This window comes from Papilio xuthus, unplaced genomic scaffold (genome assembly GCF_000836235.2).
Source record: "Papilio xuthus unplaced genomic scaffold, Pxut_1.1 DF825946.1, whole genome shotgun sequence".
Taxonomy (NCBI): Eukaryota; Metazoa; Arthropoda; class Insecta; order Lepidoptera; family Papilionidae; genus Papilio; species Papilio xuthus.
The window spans coordinates 8,290,681-8,313,893 of record NW_013532703.1 but is presented as its reverse complement, the minus strand read 5'-3'; the positions used below and the strand labels follow the sequence as shown (position 1 = coordinate 8,313,893).

Sequence of the window (23,213 nt, the reverse complement as noted above, 5' to 3'; positions counted from 1 at the left end):
TGACCATAACGCTACAAATTTTACTACATCAAAGCGACAACAATTCAATTAAAAAAACTATTCAAATTATTACTTAATTTTTCATCTCAATGAAACTTGTCAAAATCTGACATAAAGCAATCGTCGGCCAAAGCTTCCCAACGAATTAGCATACATCGTTCCAGTAAAAATATGTAGATGTATTTTGGTAAATATAACCATCCGTGCGAAACCGGGGCACGTCTCTAGTGTTTGATGTAATCCAGCTCTGAAGCATCACGGAAGTATTAGCTCGGATAATTTATTGACGCGGCTGCCCCCACGGAGCCATTTTAATTTTAAATTAAGCTTATATTTTAGGCGACAGCTCAAATTCAAACGTCGTCTTCTTTTAATGTTAGTTTTTTCATTTTGAAATATTGATTTTATTCTATTTTTTGTTTTGTCTTAGGTAATGTTTATATGAATTTAAATTTTAATATTATTATCAAATATTTGCTTTTACCCGCGGCACCGTCCGCGGGGAATTAAAAAAAAAACTCTATAAGTACCGTATGTGTTCTTCCAGAGTATGTTCTACGTCTTTGCGAAATTACATCAAGATCCGTTGAGCCGTTCCGGAAATGACTTCAAACATTTATCCATCCATCAAAAGTTTCGCATTTATAATATTAGTAAGAAGTAAGATTAAGATTGTCTCTAAGTAGATTTATTTCAGGACAGGAAAAAACAGATTAGTTTTATATGATAAGACTAGTATTAAAATTATTTTTTACTTTTATCGGGTATTTCTCTAATACAAACGCATAGAAGGCAATTCATATTTTATAAAGTACACTCTTCTTATCAATTGCAGGTCAATATGCTTCATTAAACATTATTGTTTATTTCATAAATTATTAAATGTCTGCTTGTTCCATTATTTGCTTTATTTCTTTCTAGATAAACATTGACTCGGATTCACGAGAACTTTTGAGAAGATATTGCTCGTGTCCAAAGAAGTGGTAAATTATTGCTCGCGCAACCTACTTTGGCGCATTTTTCCCTATTTTGTATCGCTTCTTTGAATAAAGATGTGATTTCCAATTAGTTCATTAGGTTTTCTTTGTCTTAAGGATCTCTTATCTTATTACGATTAGTTTGCCCAGTGATGATATATTTTTGTTTGTCCCGAAAGTTTTCTACATTTCCTAAATGTTGTTCCATCTAAGGGGCTTGAAAAATGTAAGTCTTGTTTTGTATTTCATTAACACGAAACAAAGAAATTGTATCGGAAAATATGAGGCCAAGTAACTTGAAATAATTTCGCTTGTTGTTTTGTAACAAAGACATACGGATTATAGTTTAAATGTCATATCCTTCAAGGAGTAAGGACCGAAACGAACGTGATTCCGGATCAAAAGGCGATTGTTCCGTACCATTTATCACCGGTCCACGGTCTACGGGCCAAACAAATGGTTTAAATGTTACCGACAAAGTAAAATGTGATCTAAGTTGTAAAGCATTAAGATAAATATTACATCGGCTCAACATTATCGCTATTATCGGTCTCCGCACGCGCCTCTAACGACCGTTTGTATGATTTACAACGTATTACTTTGAAGGGTACCTTTGTTGGCTTAACAGCCCCCAACACGATTACACAATCGGCCCGTTTGACGTTTGCTGAAGGTTATCTCGCACTGCACGTTTTTGCTGCACTGTTAAGATGATTGTACACTCGATTCCCTGTAATTATGATAATTATTATTGGTGTTTATACCATTGTTATTAAAACAATACATATCGTTTGTACTTTTACGCAGTAACACGAGGACTATAGGGTTTTAAATTCAAAGCTTTTCGTATGTATCTACACTGTTTTACAAATATATATTTGCTTGTGGGAATCAAACTTAATCCATTGACCAAACGTTTCTTTTTATTTACAGTATGACGTCAGCTTAAGTTGACCGGTCTCATTGTACGAGTGTGTACTTGTAAGCTGTAGAGCGTACGGCTGTGGTATTTCACGTTCTCGATCTTTCCGATCGTATCGAAGGCGTGCAATTTGCCACTTGAGATGTTGAAAGGTTCAACAGCTCTATTGATTCCGATGTGTTGTTGTTGAACACGTTTCGAGTATTCGATTTGCATTTGACTTTGTAACTTTAATATTATACTATTGTGAAACGCATATTACTATTTAAGATACATCTAGACATATACTTGTAGCTTTCCTGATAAGAGGGTAATTCTATTGACCTTATTAGGTTAGGCTAGGCTAAAAGGATGGACTGATTTTGATGAGTAAGGAGTCAGTAGTCAGTCAGGCTTGATTTTGTAACAATAGTAGTGCTTATTTGTATTGTAATCTTTGAAATTACTAACTGCAATTGAGTGTAACAATCAAATAAACGATTGTCTGTCCTTAAGTGAAATAATAGTTACATTTACGAATGTCCGAGACGCCATTAACGACGCGGCCGCTGGCGTACCGGTAGTTACAGTTAATGTGCAATTGAAAATGCAGCAACAGCATACATTGCAAATAGACACTGATGCAATAAAATAAACCGTGACAGTAATAAGCATAAATGCTGCAGGTTTATACTATCGGAATCAAAGAGTGACTTTGACTGTAACGACAGAACGACCAGCTGCACGATATTGTAGAGTTTTTATGTTTGCCAGTTTTATAGATTCACAAGTTACTTATGTGTGTAGCAATAATGGTTTTATTTTGTAAATATGAAGTTCATGAATAATACATTTTTAGTTCAAAGACTTCAAGATGATAGCTAAGAGCTACATATTTCTTTTGGACCAGTTAGACTAACTCCATTCATGAGAGATGAAAGAATGGATAGGTAATTAAGGTTCTTGATGTCGTGATCTTTGAAGTGGAGAGTTTGAAATATCTAAGTTTTGCGGGGATGGCTTTGGGCGTCGATGAACACCTCGCTGCTCGTTTGCCCTCTTCTCGTATAATAAATCTTATATACAAATGTTTCATCTTGCTGAGAGTTTTCCTATGTCCTGATAGATCCTGACTGCATATCAATACCTTATCGCTTTATGTTTACATATCTATATTAAAATCATCTGACCACACCACGTAAAAATATGTTCCTACTATTTGTTGCTAATTCGCTACAGATAACATAAATAATTCGTTGTATTGATATCTTGCCAAGTGTATTCATATTCAGAATTCCGTGAGCAGACGGAATTTTAAGATGTTAAATATTGAATTATTAAACGTGATGATTATTTTGGACGACAGCCTAGAATTTGTGTCTGCGAATGTAATTCACTTTTGCGCACAAGAGAATTTATTTATATTTTTGTAAATTACGTTTACTATCAACGGAAAACATGCAAAATGAGTAAACCATCCAGAAAAAATATTTTGATACACTTATGAAATATTTACTTTGAGTAAATTTCTTAGAAGTTTTTCGTCGTCAACGTCAGCGGACCTTTTATTTACTTTATGGTGATATCGCGTGTTACCATTAAAATGAGTCATTCCAGTATAGTTCTATAAAAATGAAATGTTATATTCTAGGCAAAAGTAAATAAAGAATATGCACGTTTTATATTGCATGTCGTGATGTGGGCTTTTATAATTTAATTTACACCACGTCGACGGTTCGTAATTTAGTAATTATTTTGTAATTATAAATCGTATGATTGACTTTCCCAACCTTGGGACCGGCCGAGGTTTGCGACCTTGCCGACTCTGGAGCAAAATTAAAATTTAGTTATAGTTGCATGATGCAATATTCAAGTGATATTAATCAAACATAAATATGATTAGAAAGTGGAGAAATAAACCTCCTCATCATTGCAAACAAAATAACAATGTTAGTGAAAATAGTAGCCTAGTTACAAAAATGTAAGCTTTTGGGGGGGGAGTTACTTGATACTAGGATTATACTCAAAATAATTTTGCACATATTCTTTATCAGGCTTTAACAACGAGGTAGACAAACATAAGAAATTTTAAGTGAAAGGAACGAATCAAAAGTCTATAAAATCATAATGTAGTCAGATTAAAAGATCGTAAAATTTTTATACCCCATTTACAATAATAACCCGTTTTGTTTATTGTTTACTTATTCCTTTATATGAAAAACATATATGTTAACTTTATTTAAATGAAATTTTATTTCTGATTATACCAAGATGGCAATAAAACGATCATTTTATACATAAAGAGAATATAAACATGACAATTTAAGATATAAAGTACTGTCCAAAGAAATTTACTTTATTTCTGTACTTTGCGACCATAAAATATTTTTACACAAGCCAAGGGAATGACGTAATCGTTTTGTAATGTATGAAACTTACATTATAAGAAAATTATCCTATTGAAGTTGTCGATTATAACATCTTCATTATTCTTTCCACAAGCGAGTCCCAAAGTGGTCGAATCGTTGATTTCTGAGACCAAAATCCTTGTATAAAACATATTTTTATCTCTGATTTGTCGAAGATAATGAAAAGGATGACGATATGTTTTGTACAGCCATGGTCTCGGAAAATAGCGATGAGTGGAGACTCTGAGACCACGGAAACCCCGACGGGAGTGTGCGTTAGTTGGAAATAAAAACATTGTTTTACAAGTAAAATTAAGAAAGGGACTACGATAAAAGTTTGGGAATCACTGCTTTAGATTATGATGTGAAAATTGCAGAATTTATGTAAGTTGTCACCTATTAATCCTATAACAAACTACCGGTGGCTGAAAATGGCGTTTTAGTTATTACATTACACGGAAACAATCAGCGAGTCTGCCAATAAGTCTGTTGATGCGTAACGAATTATAATTACATTGATGTCATCCACTTTGGACCTCCTTCGTACGTAACCGCCATCAGCAACACATTGTACACATTGTACGATGTATTGTCGACGGATGACGTCATACGATTTATTACCACCTCCTTATAGTTTGTTAGTTGTTTCACGTAAGGTCTCTAAGCGGTGAGACGATTTGCGTCATTGATTTAGAGATCTCTATAAACAAAGATAAGTGTTAATTAATTATATAAAAAAGCAGTCATGTAGATTTTATAAATAAGGCTGTTAATTTGTTGTGTACAATAAACATTATTTGGATATTACATTTAATTTCTACTTTTACCGTTTAAACAAACATTGTAATAATCGCACATTTTTAACCTTTTTACTGAATGGTTTATAAAAAATTACTTTTAATTTTCCGGTATTTTTAACTAGGAACGATATGGTATTGTCCTTTGTCGTAATTATATTTTTTTCATTACTACAAACTTCCGCACAAACTCGACCTCAAATAGACGTCACCACACTCTGTTTTCACGCCTTGTTTTAAAATTGATTGTTATGAAAATTTGTCGAATACAAAATTATATTTTGAAATTATAACCTTCAGCATTATAACAACAATGATAATGGCCCCTGTTCTGTTTTACGACTTCCTTTGTTGTCACGACAAAAGGAGTTTTTAGTAAATGTTGTTTATAAACTCAAAAACATACACATAAAAAAGTTATATAAATAAATGTATCTTCAGATAAAATAACCATTAAACAGTAATGGGGAAGGTCGTCTTAACTCTGCGTTGTATAGCGTTAAAAAGTTTGCTTACATTAATTGAAAATTATTCTTTACCATTAACAACTTTCAATCTACAATCATTAAGTGATTTTAAAGAAAGATTCACGGTCAAGATGTAGAAAGATTCGGAGCAACTGGTACAGACTGGTCGTTAACCGACGCATTTCATTCACATGCTGGCTACGTTCCGCGCAGAGTATTCCCGTTCATTGACGTGATTCACTATAATTGCCAGTTTTCCCCCACTTAACATTGAATGACTGGATGCACACCAGTTTCCGTGTATCTCTTTATTCTCCTAGACTTTTTGATTGACGTCTGAATGCTCATTATTGTCTTAACACTGAACTGTTCGAAAGAGTTGAATTCAAGTCGCCGTTCTTTGTTCTGTTCATTATCCATGTAGAGCGATTCTCGGCTCTAGATACGATTGAAAGACAAAGATCAACTTTGGTACTACGATAATAGCACGTAACGTAATTTAATATTGAATTTTTGTTAGGTTTTTGCATGATAGGTCTAATACTAAACCGATACGTATCATATGCTTGCTTGCGTTTACCTCAATACAAATGACACCTCCGTTGCCTTGCCACTAACTGAATATCACCGCTTATGTATCTCTTCACCCCGCTGAGAATGTTCTGCTTAGCTCGGCTGTTTTTAGCTCTGTATAATCGAAGTTTGAATAACCAACAACTTTTTTAACAATGCAAGGCGGGATATTGAGTTCATTGTTTGATGTAGAACACTGAAGCATCGATGACTTCACTGAATATTCACTGAATATAGTCACAATAACTCAAGTAGTACGATAGCATATCAATTCTAGTTCCATTTAACGACTTAACTGCTCCAAAAACATCATTAGACAAATGTGTTTTCATAGTTTAAATTTAAACAAGTAGTTGATGTAGTATGGATGGTGTTTGTTGCGCGGGTGTACTTTGGAGCAGGTAGGTCACGGTGACCGATTGTAGCCGAGGCTAGGGCTGTGGTGACGTGGTGGTGTGTCTTCAGTATCAGCGGGTTGGCGCTGGCACTCGGCGGCAGCGGGTCGGGCAGCCCCGGGTCGGCGACGGAGGCACGCGACAACACCGCCGACTCGTCTCGCGCGCCCTCTCCGCCGCCTTCTGACAGGCAACAGCACTCCAGGTAGAAAGCGCCACGCTCGGAACGTTTTGGCTTATGTGTCCATGGTTGTTTTTGTTCTATGATGATACACGCTAGTTTTTGTAATTATTTTTTTTTAAATGTTATCAGATAGTTTCAATTTTATACTTCATACGACTTGTAGAAATTTATCTATAATATATTGAAAAACTAGCGTGTTGTTTGTTTGGTGTTGGTGTTTCTTTGTTTTTTTTTCTAGTGGTTTTGGTTTTTATTTATTTTGTCAATAGGTTATTACAGCCTTATGGAATATTTGGTGCATGCATAATTTATATCAGTTCATTATTCTTTATTGTTGGTGTAGGATTGTGATTGCCTTTTGTTTTTGCAACTAGATTGTAGTGTTTATTCGTATTGTTATAGTTAAATTAGGTATTCCTCGTGAAATATGATTTCTTTTGTATACTTTAAGGACAAGTTACTCGCATTAAATCGCACAATGCAAATGTAAGGGTTTATAAATAATTCAAGACGAGAATTAAGGTTAATTAACGTCGTGGATCCGGCCAATGTCAATGTCGCATGTCGTTGTGAAAAGGCGGACAAATGCCTAGAGTCATGTTACTTTGAATAAATTCTAATAACTGCTCTTAGCTACTACATATATGAGAGGTTAATTGTATCACATAAATAGTTTTCTAAAGTTGTGAATTGCTATTCTATTAAGTCAGTCAGTTGTAGTATAAAATACAAACCAACTCGACTCTGAAAGAGAGGCTTAAAAAACATAAAAATTGTTTCAGTTTAGGTTCCAAACTCATATCCTGTTGTAACATGAACTTTAACCGTATTTAATATTGGAGAATTTAACCATTTAGCCGCATTGTAGTCTTTTATTCATAAAAAAAACTAAAAACACTCACACAAATCACAAAAATGGGATGATCATACGTAAAACTTCACCATATCTGATCTAGGACTTAGTCTACACTCATTACGCTACGCAGCGTAATTCAGTAAGCCTATTATTATGTCACTAGTATGCCTCTCCACACATGCCCTAATCTCTCGTCGCCCTGTCGCCATGATTTAGTTCAATGATGTCTAATTTTAGCGTGATTTGTACCTGCATTATCAAAGATCAGATATAACAAGTCAATGTTAATTAAACTAGCTCCTATAACGAATGTAATAGGTGATTGACATAACAGGCCGAAAGAATTTTTTCTAATTTCATAACAACTCGACTTTTTATTATAAAAAAATACTAAAATTTTTATTCTAAACTAATTTCAGTTCACAGTAGAAACAGCCGTTTACTTTTGCATTTAATGAGCCCAAGGTCTATTTATTTCAATGAAATAAAAATTATTTCTACTCGTATCGAGACTTTGGCCGAATAGGGTTTGTTTATGTAGGTCATTTTATTAACGCGTTACGAAGACATGGTCAGAAAATAAAGGTTTTAGTTATCCAGTAGTGTGTATCCTTGTCACGAACAAACACGACATGATGAATTTAAATGAGACAAGTTTATCTGTCGTTTGTTATTCTCTACTGTAAGATATAAACACAATATATAGAGAAATGTCGATTATTAGATAACACTGACTATCAATCTATTTAGATGTATACGAATATATATGTTTTTTTTTGTCTTGTCTCAGTATATATATAAATTGTAATAGAATTAATAATTTAATTATTTGTTTTATTGATTTTAATAAATTTAAACACAGCGATTCGTATATGATCAATTATGCTGTCCTTGTGTGCTAAAGTTTAATGATGTTATAAATGTAATATCGCTTAAAATCTTAACTTTACGCAATAAACAAGTTAACCTCGGTTAAAAATAAAACTCTACTGTTTTTTAAAGTAATTAAAATGTTATTTGTTTCATTCCCATCCTTTGTAGGCGTTAACAAATTATTGTTAGTATGATAACAGACTTGTTTGAAAGTAAAGTGAGCTTCAAAAGAAATATAAGATGTTTTTATGCGAAAACATACTTTTTGCCTCCAGTATTTTTGGATGGGAAAAATGAACTTACTGAAAGGTATTAGTGTTATGAGATTTTTTAAGAGTATACCTGCGTCATAATCTTTATATAGAATTTAGCTGTCAATAAAATATGATTTTTTAAGTTGTTTTTTACATCGATGTTTTCGGCTGCGTCCGGTAGATGTCACTGCAAGGGTATGCGTGGTTAGGTGCGGCGAGCAATGCACCGACGCTTTAAATTTTTTATGGCATCGTATGTAATGAATTTTTAATCGCCGACTTCGTATGTTTATAAATGTCCAACAAATAACACATAATGATGTATGAAGCGACGTTTTACGTTATTACTAAGTTATTATTGCGTTGTGTTAAAAATACTTTACTCTCTCTTAGATTTGTGGCTTTAAAAAGTTATACGTTAGGAGTTTTTAATTTAACGATACAAATATATTTAGTTAAAAATTACCAACTAATACAATGGCCCATGACGCATATCGGTTTAAGTTGGCTGAAATGATGACGGTGGCAGGTTAACGCAAGTTAAGTGAACTGGTGTCTGTTCGCGACACATGTGCGGACCCAACCCCAGCTTGCACGCTCCACTTGTTACCCCATACTCTGTGCGGAAGTTGAGGCAAATAAAGCATGAATATGTCTATACGATGCCATTCAAAACACATCACGAAGGGGGCCTATAGAGAATGTCACACTGAACTGACACTGAATGGAAACAGACGCGACTATGTATTATATGACACTTGAAACAACTATGTACATACAACCTTTTAATACTTGTATAAGTATTGAACACTATTGTACACACATACGTGTTACTATGTATGTTAAATAATCACGATATTTGCTTTCATTATTTTATTGTTTGTTTTCATATACCTTGGTTTATCAACATTTAAAGATTCTGCCTAAATGGCTAGAAAAATTGTAGTACAAATGCGTACAAGAAATTAACGTGTGTTATACAAAAAAACCGTTACTCCTTTACTTGTACGTCAATTTAATATGCTAAATGCAAATGTATGTAATTGAACAAGCTTAGAGTACATAAAGATCTGTGTAACATTTCATACATTCGAAGAGTAATTGGTATTTGCGTTGTAATTTCTTTTGCTCGTTACTTTTTAAATGAACCGTTATTTTTGCGTGGTAACGAAAGGCGGAGTGAGTTCGATGGCCGGCGAAAGCCGCAATGTGCCGACCTCATAGATTCGCTATTCGCAATTTATCATGTTACACTGAGCCTGTCAATCAATTGTGTTTAGAAAACTAGGACGGCCATGTTTCTTTTTTTCGCGGATAGTCCTCATTGTAAAATTCTTCAACTGTAAGCTTAGAGTCGAGAAGTTTCGATAAAATGTTAACAAAATAGACAAAACTGTTAATATTAAAATACACATTACATGTATTACCATAGCGAGTACATAAGTGAGTGTATTTTTTCAAAAGTAATAACTGCATACGATTAATTTCAAAAGTGAACTTTGCTAAGTTCTTTAACAGTTGTCTCATGATCTTATTATAGATGAAAGTTTAATTTTGTGGTCACCTTGGAGCTGTCATAAAAGCTAGAGCAGTAACAGAACTCTTGAACATTGCAGATTGTTAAACCACTTGTACGGCAAACGTAATTGTTTCATTCCTTAAAAGAAAACCCGTAAGCGGTGTGTTGCGATATTTCAGTAGTCACGTCCGATTCTGATCACGACTCCGCCATAAAGTATAGAGACAAGGAGAAAGGAAAACAGTGCTAATCACATGGTATTTGGATCTAGATTGATAAGCTCCTGCAAGGCTTCTGTTTTTTCCTCTCGCATCTATAAAATATATCAACAAGTCTTCCTCCCACTTAGCACCACTTAGCAACAATTAAAGTTTTTCAAATGACATTGAAACCTGTCTGAAGAGCCCGTAATATGATCCTCGAGATTCTCCATGCACCCAACCGTGCAAGGACTCATTCTTATATACGAGATAATTGTCACAAAGAACATAAGCACTGTACAAGCGCAATAAGGTTCAGATCACCTTGAACCGGACCTGATGTTCTGGAGAAATCTTGGCAACGTATGCGGTTACCTTTCATTGTTTCACAGCGTCATTGTAGAGTTTCCATATAATTTAATGCCGTTATAAATTGCGTATTCAATATCAAAATTACCTTAAGTGCTGTTGATTATTAGACCTTGTACTGTTCTCATAGCGGCATTATGTATAATAGCTTATTATTTAAATCATATTATTATATTTAAAAAATAAGTTTAAAGCGCACATAATGGTTTAGTTGTAAATTAATTTTGTAGTTTCCAGTTCTTGACGTGTTGAGTTTGAAAGATCGATGACAGAATGACTGTAGAAGTAAGAATTGAATGGAAACAGAATATTTTCTTGGAATAAGCGACGAGTAACATCTGAAAATTGCAATATTCAATACTTAAAATAGATGTTAATGAAGTAGTTACATGCCAAATTTCTTGTTAGTTAAAAATATTTGATTAAAATTAAACAGCTTTTACTTATCTTTGTTGACATACAAACCTTGTTACATTTTAAGAGTGCCGTTTTCACTCATTTATTGTCATTACTCGGTTTAATTTCGATCAATTTTTTTCACTTTTTTCGTCCAAGTTTTACTTTTTAAAGAGTAACGTTTACGGTCAGAAACTCGTTATTTATGCTTTAATGAATATATTTTAGTATTACTTAAAGAAAGTGTAAATATAGTAAAAACAATGTTTTGCAATATTTTGTTATTGTCAACGTTGATTTCTTCTTTCGTTAATACGTTTATAAGATAAAGGCCACACCTGAGTGGGATAAGGCTAGGGAGATGATGATGAAAAAACTAAGTCATTGAAATGATGAGTCACAAAAAAATGTGAAAGTATATAAAAAGATATTGTGTGGCCACAAAATGGGACCAAACGGCATTATACTGTTTTCATTTACCTCTACATATTTATAGATCTAATATAACATTATTTAATTAAGATAATTTGAAATTCTATCTTTTTACTGTTCAGCGAATAAAAACATTTTAAGTAATACGAATAAACATGTGGTGTGTCGCCGAGGAGTGTGATAGTAGGCCATACGGAATGTCGTAATTTGTCGCTTGCACTCCTGAGACAAGTTTTAAAGAGGAACGAGATATTTTACGTAACTTGCGGTCATTAGATAAAGTGCTAACGTTTTAATTTGATGGATAATTGGAGCTGTGGACGTGTCGACCTCGTTTGTAATTTATAGGACACTAGTATAGGGTATTTAAGTCGTTTTTCAACATTAATTTATTTATTTGATTAATCATAATGATTTGCAGTATTAAATATCTTGTGAAAGTAAATTAATTTTTCGACTTCTCAGTCAATATTTATTCTAAATATCGACGTAGAATTGGCACCAAGAATAAATAGAATATTGCACGTTTGAACACGACACGTTCGTTGGCATTTGATTAATTAAAACAGACAATTAAATGCGCTTTTGTTGCTCAGTTAATTAACTCCTAACTGACATTGACCCCTGCCACAAATAGACTTGGACACACCTCTAATGAAACATTGTGACTTCCCACGACGTTGACACCGAGCCCTCGCTGCGTCATTATAAGGTTATTACAATTAGTCACATGAGAGCTATGGTTTTGCATAAATATAAACATATTAATGGAAACAAGTAATACACAAACGTAAAACCACAAAAGTAAACGGTTAGAATGAATCTATATAAATTCTTATAACGTGTCGCTGTATTTGGGCAAATTATGACGAAATGTGATACTGATTAGTTACATTCGTGCTTTGTAAAGTTTCAAAATTTATGACTTATTCTTGAATAGACACGGAGAGTCTTTTTAACATAACCAGGCAGAATTTAATAAAATTTCGTCATTGTTATTCATTAAATTGTACTTCCAATGCCAGTTCGTTCTCGCAGATCTGCGATACGAGAAAATAACATACTCGTGATTGTGCGATGAAGATGCATCTTACAACTCATTCAAGTCACGTGTACAATGAATTCTGTTAGGCAGTTGGCTGAATTATCGCGCGCAAACTTCGCAGCGTTCCGTTACTTCTATCAGGAGGTTTGTATTGAATCCGCGGACCTCACTTTCTGTAACGGTCCAAGCTTCCACGGTAATGTTACACAGTTAAAGGCTATAGTCACGGGGGAGGCATGTCGATTGCCTTTCTCGTTGGATGCAATATAAAAACTATGACTTGACATGCAGAACGGTTTCGCAGTGGCTTTTAGAAATAATTAAGTAATTTATATTAAGACATTCATTTCTGCTTTGATGAGTTAAGCGCTATTATTATTTATTTACCGTTGGTGTCTGAAAACAAAATCTCTGTAAACATATCGTCGTCCCTGTCATTTTTTTTTTAACACAGTAGACAGTACAATATATTTTAAACGGTGATTTTAGTCTAAGAACTACAAAAGTAAAAGACGAAGTTAAATTTACATTGGTCTTACAAACAACAAATTGTACATAATTGCTTATTTGATCTTTGTGTCGCATTACGTCTTTCCTTGCAACCCACGTCTCATTGTGTAGGTATACGCTGTTACATTCGACATTAAAGTGATCTTCTATACTACTTTTAGCAAATTGAATTCGACATACTAATGTCGCTATTAGCAAGTTTTGAAAATAACATGTCGCCCGGTCTTGTCCCTAAGTGTATTAGATATTATTTCGTGATACATGTGTTATTTGGTCGACTCTTATTTTTAGCGTTTTAATGCCATCAACGAGTACAGATTGGCGTAAAAAAAAACATTCATGTATTAAATATCGTGTAGTTTTCTATGGGTAATTTACCTTTAGTTTCTAAGAATAAAATCTCTGTATAAAATATATCGATATCCCTGTCATTATTTTTGACAAAACAGATATAACAGTATGTTTTGAACGGGGGTTTGGGTCTCAGAAACCCTTAGTTAGATTGTTATATTTGTGCAAGTATACCGCTTAAAAGATACAATTCGATGTACGTAACCAGAAGTAATGTGAAATAAATTAAACATAATGCTCATTGAATATCGAGAATATACTGAGAAGTGATTATATTACGCGGTGTAGCGCATGGTGAGCAACGTGTGCTGATGACATCTTGTGTTACCACCGGTATGAATTGCCCTCTGTTGCATAAGTCGATGTAATATATCTTACTTGTGATATCAAACGATAAATTAATACAGAACAATACAAAGTCTTTGTAAACAATGTAATATTTATTGATAATATTGAAATAGTTTTCTACTTTTCTGATGACATAGAAGAATGTGTTTGTAATATCAAAACGAGTTTTTCATGTGAAATTTAAATGAAGAGCTTCATTGGACGACAATTGTAAACAAATTATTTATGCATATATTCTGTTTGCATTTAAGTCGTTGTTCGCGAAACCAATTGTTTGGCTGATGAATGATAAATACTTTAAGCTATCGATGTTATTGGCGATATGCTGACGAATGTCGATGTTACAGTTTTTCGTACAAATATCCTACAATTATTTGTATATTTGTATACTAATTCTGGTTACTCTATTATAAATTTCATAACGCATTTGTACCCGTGGTCTCCATCAATCACTGACCTTAATGCGTTTATCTATATTATACAATGCAACGGAAGAAATTCTTCTTATGGAAGGAAGCTTGCTTGCCTTGCTACTTGCAAAAGTAATGCGTTTCGTGCGATGCTTTATGTGTTTAAATTTGTTTATAAAGACATACTATTGCGTACTATTAGATATAAAGCGCAGTGAGATTTGTTAGAGATTACACAATTTTGGATGCATTCGTGTGATTATGGTGGTGGTATCACTTACCATAAGGTCATTGACCGATTTAATATCATCTTGGAGTGGAATAAAAAATAATAAACACACTACACTCGTTGCTAAACACAAAATATTTTTTTTTACTTGGAAAGATTAGTTCATTGCTCGTTTATGATTTTAAATGTTAAAATTGTGCATTTTAGCATGTGTAAATACATTTTAAATTTTAATAGGATTGTAAAATTGAATTTAAAATATGTTTCGTTTGTTTAAAAATTAATATATAATTTTTTCTTTTTCAGGTAAGGCAATGTCTTCCAAACGGGTGACACCTTTGGTGCGGATGAGGTATGATGTCCTAGAGTAATCAATCAAAAGATCTCTATCGTTCTTCTTGACAGACGCGAAAGGTCGCAGCGGGCGACGTTACAAATTCGAGGCGCGGTGGAACAATTGTTATCACGGACGCGCCGACACCGGTTCTCATCCGTACACGTTTGTTTGACTGCGCTTTAAATACATGAACCTGCCCTCGGTGCGTCGGACAAACAGCCGGTCGTCCACCCCGGCGATGGTTACTTAATGCTCGTCGAATTAGTCACGGGCCACGCCAAATATTTGACTTGCGATCGTCATATATGTGTCCGTATGTTTTAGCTATAAACGCCGACTTGATAACTTTATCAAATATTTGCTTTACATAAAATTAGTCATCGTACCCACGCAAAAATGTTGCATCATTTATCAAATTAAATAAGTTTCATGAACTCATGTCTCATATTTTCATATCTCGTCACATGTTTTTGGTAATGTATAACACGTTCAGTACATCATTCTTAGACCGTACACACTGGTACATCTAAATGATGTGGACAGTGTAGTGGGAAGTAGGTCTATGGAATATCAATAAGGCGATCGAATTGACTTTCAGATCTGAAATAGCATGTTTACTCGGAGCGCGGGCGCCGTGCCAACGGTCAACTCGCATCTTACTGTGTTGTTTTGGCACATCGTTTTTACCACTTTGTCTGACTATTCTAAACACCGGTTATTTGCGTATATCAAATATATTTAACAAATTACATAAAGATAGAATATTGCTGTAGAATTAATCATTTGATTACTGCTTCTCAATACTTATAGAAATTGATTAAACAATTTTAAAATTCACATGCATTATCTTACTTATGGTTCTTGCTAGTTATTTTTAAGCATAGCTATATCTTTTAAATATTCCATTAGCGCATAATTAGCGAGTGTTAAAATTTAAAACATAGTAATATAAAGAAATATAAGATAAATTTCACATGACACTCATCAATAACAAGAGAGTTGTGACTTGAGGTCGTACATTAATAGTAATTTTTATGTGTATGCTAATGACGCTAGAGTATAATTGACTATTGTAATGTTATCGGCCGCATGCGGCACATCTGACCGCCGTAACATGGATCTTCAGATGTGATAACGTAATAATGCGCTGTTGTGAATCATTTATTGTTTCTTTGATCGTGCCCCGAATGCCCCTTGCTCTGTTGCCATTCAATTAGTTACGCGGCGCGTGCCTCGAATGTATAAAGGAATTACTATTTATTGTATTGTAGATTTCTCCAGTCGAATCCTAACAATCAGTCTTATCATTTCGTTAGGTTAAGTTCACAGAAATTTTAATAAATAACAATAAAAGATCAATTAGTTCTTCACGTGATTTTTCCTTCGTCATTTGTTCCAAAACTAAATCTATATATGTAAAAGAAAGTCGTGTTAGTTACACTGTAAGTCAAGAACGTCTTTACCGATATGGCTGAAAATTGGTGAGGATAGTATACCATTTATTTATTTTTTTCGAATTTATAACTTACTAATATTATAAACGCGAATGTTTAGATGGATGTGATGTGGATGGATGGATGGATGGGTGTTTGAAGATATCTCTAGAAGGGCTGAACGGATCTCGAATAAATTTGGCATACGTATAGAAAATAGTCTGAAAGAACACACAGGCTACGCTAATTAATGTTTTTATATATCCACGCGGACGAAGTCGCGGGCGACTGCTAGTATGAAATAAACATTGATAGCATTCACATCTTTCCATGAGATATCTGTTTCCTAAGTTAATTATTAATAAGGGTTAAATAAATAACCAATCACATGTTTTGCAGTTAGATTATAATACGTTGTTTGGCCGTAGATAACCTGGGTAATTGGTAAAGAGGTCACACGTCTCATTCGATAAGTCGTCTCTAGCCTGGCAGCCATCTTTGTGAAACCAGTTTATCTTTATTTTTTATCTACGTATGTTTACATAGCACAGCTGTATTCCGTACGCCAAGATAACATATGTTTGGCAACACATGAACTGATTAAAATTCATCAATTTAATTTATTTAAAAAAAAACATCAAAACATGCTTATCGTTTTATACCTACTTACAATATTAAATAAACTTTTGGCATCATTTGAGCAAAAATAATAATAATCACTTTGATAAAGAATGTTACGATTTGAATATGTATTCAGCCAGTTTGACGCTGATAAATATTAAATAATAATTCCTCCTATATCAGTTCCGCATCTTCAAATCAGGAAGCAGGGCTGAGAATGACAAACTTAGCTTTACGCACGGATACCTTTAAATCTAACAATTGTATTTAATCTAGCAATTGGAAGTAACATTGACATTCAATGTAAAAAATATTGCACGAATGGGAACGTTGGACTTAAAAATAAAACGAACATATCCAAATTCTAAACATAAAATATATCGAAACCATATTAACAACGCGGTGTAGTTAATCTCCATAATAGATTTAAGCATAAATTGTGGCATCTACGGATAATGCCAAATTTGTAGCATAACAATACTACCTGTTCACATTTTTTGTCTACAGGTGAATAGTTTGCTTGGTTTTTGCAAATAATTTCCATAAAAAAAAAATCAAAAATTGCTAACACACAATTGGTACAATATTTCGACAATAGAGCTTGACGATTTTTTAATTCGAACAACAGATTAATATGCCAGGTACCTTCCCAGAGTATACCTCAAACCTTTTACGGTAATCGGGCTACAACCGGTTTACAAGCGAGTGAACAACAAAGGCGAATAAGACGCGCCTTGAATCTAAATTACACTTGTATATTAGTTTTTTTAGAATGTCTTTTTCAAATGTTTAAAGCTTGTTTTCAATAGTACAAAACAAGGTCAACATTTATTTGTAAATACATATACACATTTATTTTTTGTGTCGTTTGTAATGATAACATTTTTTGCTATTTGTGCGTATTTTAGTTAATTAAGACATCTCAGTTGTTATTACGTAACCTGCGATGCTCATACAATTGACAAGAACACTGATAATATTCGAATTGAATTCAATTTAAAATAAACAACATTGGCTTTTTAAAACATTGTTATCAAAACTATCACTTTATGTGAACTTTGGCGGTATAACAAAACACATAAATGAATACCAAAACAATGTTATCTATTCCTTACTAATCTGAATATAGCCATCTGCTTTCTAAGCGCAGATCTTTTACTAGACTACCTTCAGTTACCATGGAAAGTCTTCATCAAAATGATAGTCGTTCTCCCATGCTCTTCGATAAAGTAGAATTGAAACATGTCTGTCTAGCGTTCGGCATTGCTAAACCCCAAATAGATAAGCAATTGAAATAATTTTTTTTATAAAATTTGCTAAGTTCCTTTAATAACAATTGTATAATTATTGAGTATACTAAATTAGTTTAGTTAGTAATTCAACTTTCCATTCTGAACCGCAACTTACTGGGACTTCTTATAAGATTTCTTCATACATTCCACACGCCTTATTAAGCCCGGCTCCGGCTTAGAGGTCAGTCAGGACGTATCCGATCTGAAGAAAGCCGATCACGCAGCTATCATCGTTATTAACGCTCAACTAGCTGCCCTCAGGTCTCAGGTCAATTCACACGTGTCACTTTGACGTCAACCAATAACGCTCGAAGATAACTTTCTAATTGAATCTTTTTATGTCTTTGACGGATGTAATTCCAGACGTTATAATTCCATTGAATCATTAAAAAATTAATAAAAACATATAAATCTTTCCTGTATTTATTCCATTCCATGGCAAACAATACCATCCGTAATCTACCGATAAACTAGTAAATAAAACGAGTGTATCGCAAGTAAATATTACCCTAAACCTAATTCATACACAATACATTATTACCGTTTTAATTATATTAAATGGAACGTGCTGGTTGCATATTTAGTACAAGGACTGTAATATGCTCAGTGGCCCCAAAAGTGTTGTTTGTACGACCAATAGGGTTAAACTCGCTAACAGTTTTGTTTGTTACAACGCACATTCTTCTTGCGTAATGCTCTTACTACGTGTTACCATGTTGTTTCATCCTGTAGTATTTTGACACTGTTTACATTATACCAATTCGCGTCTTAATTAATATTTTGTCTGATATAATCTGGCTTATGATAACTTGAGGTCACAGGTTCAGATCTTCATAGCAAAATAATTTAAACTATTAAGTTATTGGTCGTAATCGTTTACATTTTTGGAGGATTTAAGATTTTCTTGATTTCTTTCAATTTCTTTGCTCTACGCCTTTCTGGACTCCCTTTGATCCTGTTTGGTGGTGGGGTAAACTTTATTAATCTCGTCCACCTCGCGGTGTGCCCGAAATCTCCATTACTGATATCTCTTGTTTTTAAATATACGTAAATTTTGTAACACCAGAAATTTCTCTATTACTACATATTATCTTTTAAAGTTGAAGTATGTGATTTTTACTTTGAATTTATACAAAATTAGTCAATACAGTAACTCATGTCTTTTAAACGATTTGCTGGATTATAGCGTCGTTTTGTATACGATTGCGAAATAAATTCAAAGCTGTTTTATAAGCTATAAAAACATCCAGATGTGGCGATTTACATAAGCGCTCTAAAAACGACAACTGTAGGTTGATGTCATTCTCTTGTACCAGTTTACATTAGTATTTGTGTTGATTTTGTCCCAGATTTTGGTCGTTTAAATGTAAAAATAATACGATTTTGTCCGCCATCGATCCGATACAGACTGAGTTTACATTTATATCTGCATTTATTTCTTCAATATAATTTGATGTATGTTGCAAAAACATTACAACTGAAATAGAAATGTTATAAACAATTTCTTTTATCACAACTCTTCCGCCCATGGACTAAATTTCTTTTTTATTACATTGTTTTTACATTAATATAAAGTTATCGGTATTCTTTAGTCATTGTTTTGTCGCCACGGCCTACGACCTCCGGTGATGTCACTGAATGTGACGTCACAGGTCGATCCGATGTCACTGGTTTATTTTTGTCTGTGATTCATTGAGCTGCACTCGCGACGATTCCATCACTAAATACTTATTGGAGTCTACATAGACTTATTTTTATATTTCTTTTTCTTATTCAAAATCTATTTTACTGATTTTGACATTCAAAATGATGTCAGATTCAGTTAGTAAAAGTTAGTTTTAAGATATGCAAACATTTTATCGTATCGTATTATAATAAAATCAAGTCAAGCAATCATTTGCTCCATACGACCGTCCACTCACAAGACTGTAAAATCCTGTCCAATTACGTCACAAGCAGCTTATTTTCAAAATGGCGACCGGTACACTCACGCCACCGGCTGATGTCATCTTGGCCGTCATCGTTTGCATTTTACGAACAAGCATCGTCGAATCTCGAATACAATTTCCTTATTTGCATTTTTATTGCCCAGTATTTTAGGTTTCTGCTGTCCGCTTTGGATATTTTTATTCGTACTTTCTCTCATTAATTTCCGCGGGTTGTCAGTGGAGCGTTTCTAACTTGGTGGCTTATGACACAGCTGATTAGCATTCGGTGCCGGACTGTCTAGTCTGTTTTAGTTCGAAGCGATAACGATATCAATTTCACTGAACTGTAGAATATACGCGTTATGGTCGCGTAATACCTCGTAACCCTTAATTCGATGGTGTCCAGTGTGACGAACAAGTAATACAAAAAATCTACTGAACTAGTTAAGAGAAAATTACGTAACGTACGTAATGACTTTACTTAAAAAAAAACAGTTTTTTTGCTCCAAAAAATTTCATCGAATTAAGTGTTAAGGAGGATATTCACACTTATTTGTCGAAGAAGCGAATAATCATGATCTTAGCTGAACAGTTACTTTAGTCTTAAAATCGAGGTTTGCTAAAAGATGGCGCTACTTGCTACTTTTGTTGTTACTCATATTTTAGGTTTCCACAAGTTCTTGTTAAAAATGTATAAACTGCTGTTTAGTGAAATAAAATATGTATGTCGTTGCTTAGTGTTGCAAAATAATTGCATTAGAAAAGGCTGCATTTATTTTACAACGATGGCGACATTCACGTGTTTGCAACAAGTTTATTCTATTTAAATCTATTTTACATTTTATTCAATTATATTACTCTATATTATCAAGCAAAGATCAAATCCAAGATTTAATAAACTGGTTGTAAGCAAAACATCGAATTATAAATGGGTATCATTTATAATTCAATGTTGATTACACACTACGTTCCATTATCGACGTTTTTTTAAGTGTTATAAATTATTATCTTGTCTACTTATCAAGCCGATGTCGATATCGTTCACCATTTTTTTATGTATTGACAGCAATATTTATAATCATAATGTTACTTATTACCACATTCTAAGTTTTATATCTTTAGAATATTGAGTATTCCAAAGACTTTATTAACTTTAACTTGTATTTAGTGTAAAAGTACCTAAGTATTCTAGTTACAAAATTGATATCAGAATAAAATTATAATTGGACATAAAAACTATGCAAATTATCTCTTAAAACATTAGATGCCTAGAAGAAACAAAAAGCTTTTTTTTTCTCTCACGCAGCCAGTGTCACGCAACGCTACGTGTTGTAGCGCTATCCCGCTCGCACGCTGCTGTAAATAATGTGTCTGTCTCTGTTCGACGACAGTGGCGACAAGCCGTCTGGAGTATCTGAGAGGCAACTGCGTAACAAAAGAAACCCAAAGGTGTAAGGAACTAGGTTCTTTTTTGTTAATATAATATAGTTTGTAGTACTCCCCTAGCTGTCGGGCCTTGTTCACCCGTTACCTGGAAGACCTTGAAATAGACTACTGAGGTAAAATAAATCTTTACCTTTTAAATTTATTTACTTTAACATATAATCTGTCAAACTGGTATCGAGTCAAGGGTATTTAGACTTTATAACTCTTTAGACTTGTTTTCTGTTTTATCTTGTTTCGTGTGTTAAGTAAAAGTTTATAAAGGATGATTTATTATTTATCCTTATTTTATTATTAGTCGTTCTGTTTAATATTGCAATTAGAGAACAGTCCAATGAGAAAGAAAATTGCCAATTTTTTTATTTTAATGTTTCATTTATCAAATTGATTAATATACAGACATTGCAAGAAATTGTCAGTGTCACTGTCACATTGTTTGAAGCCAAAAGAAACATCAATCTATTTCTGTCGCTGCCACCTGGCAGAGTCTCAAGGAACAGTTTAATGTAGTTACCGTTATGCTTTTTAGGAGAATCTCATGAACACTACCTACGTTAAAACAATTGTTCACACGGTATAGTGCTATCCAATCTTTATAACGGTTTCCAATTTCGCACGAAATGCAACTCAAAATTTTTGGTATCAGCAGGATGGAATACGGTGTTGTGCACGCTTTTATCCACTCTCAATGGGCTTAATTAGCATCAATCTGAGGAGAGATTCACTCACAGCGCCCAAGCGGTCATAAAGTTTGAATCTTGTAATGTAATATAGTCAGTGTGGTGAGACGTGCCAGGAAAGCCATTAACATCTCATTTGAGACAGCGCAGCGCCAACACAACACACGACGACGGAAAGACGAACTCGATAGACGCAAAATTTGCCTGTATGCCATTACTGATTCGCCACGTAACGTAAACCACGACCAAAATAACAATGATGATGAAACCACATCTAGACATCGATCTTATTCTCATTCAATTCTCGTCTAGTAGTAGTTTTGTTTATTGGTTCAAAAAAAAACAATGATTGTTGGGAAAGCTAAATTAAGCTATATGAAAATAGAATCTAATTCCAAGTCTCTTTTGAAATCAATAAAGCCAGTCGTTTACCTTTAATTTTAATTACAAATCGTGTAAAACTAACATAGCTGAAGAAGTACGAGTACATACATAGATCTTATCATTAATTTCCCCAAAATCGTATAAATTACACAACTATTGACATTTAACCCAAGTCTACCCTTCATCTATAAATTAAGGACACTCAATCACTTCTTTGTAATTAATTTCATATAATATTTTAAATAGATAATAAATCCGTTTAGTTTGTACGTTAATGTTACATCATCATTTTCATTTATTTAATGCACCGCATAGACTCAATACGATAACCTCGTAATAATAATACTGTATGGAATATTCTAGAGTGCACGACTCGCTCGAAACGTCCATGTGTGAACGCTTGCATCATAAATGGTTGATATTTTAATTGTGCCTCCGCACCAATTGATACTAAATACGTCTCTGACAGCAATCGAGCCGCCTCATAAATCATAAAACCGCAATTACTCATCTCTACGCCGGCCACAATAGCTCCACGCAAGGAATATGACCGACAAAGTAACCACGGATTTATAGTGATTTGAAAACGATGTTGTTACAG

General features: G+C 33.7%; 1 protein-coding gene across 3 annotated transcripts in view; it reads left to right on the top strand.

Annotated features, from left to right (window-relative positions):
* The window catches only part of LOC106124231 (TSC22 domain family member bunched), a 117,097-nt gene that overhangs the window by 47,458 nt on the left and 46,426 nt on the right, over nucleotides 1–23,213 (top strand). For 2 of the 3 annotated variants that reach the window (XM_013320696.1, XM_013320695.1), the window contains one exon: nucleotides 6,589–6,723. The exons of the other annotated variant lie outside the window; for it this stretch is intronic. In XM_013320696.1, the coding sequence (XP_013176150.1) occupies nucleotides 6,589–6,723 (135 nt within the window). The remainder of the gene's footprint in view (nucleotides 1–6,588; nucleotides 6,724–23,213) is intronic. 3 annotated transcript variants of the gene reach the window in all.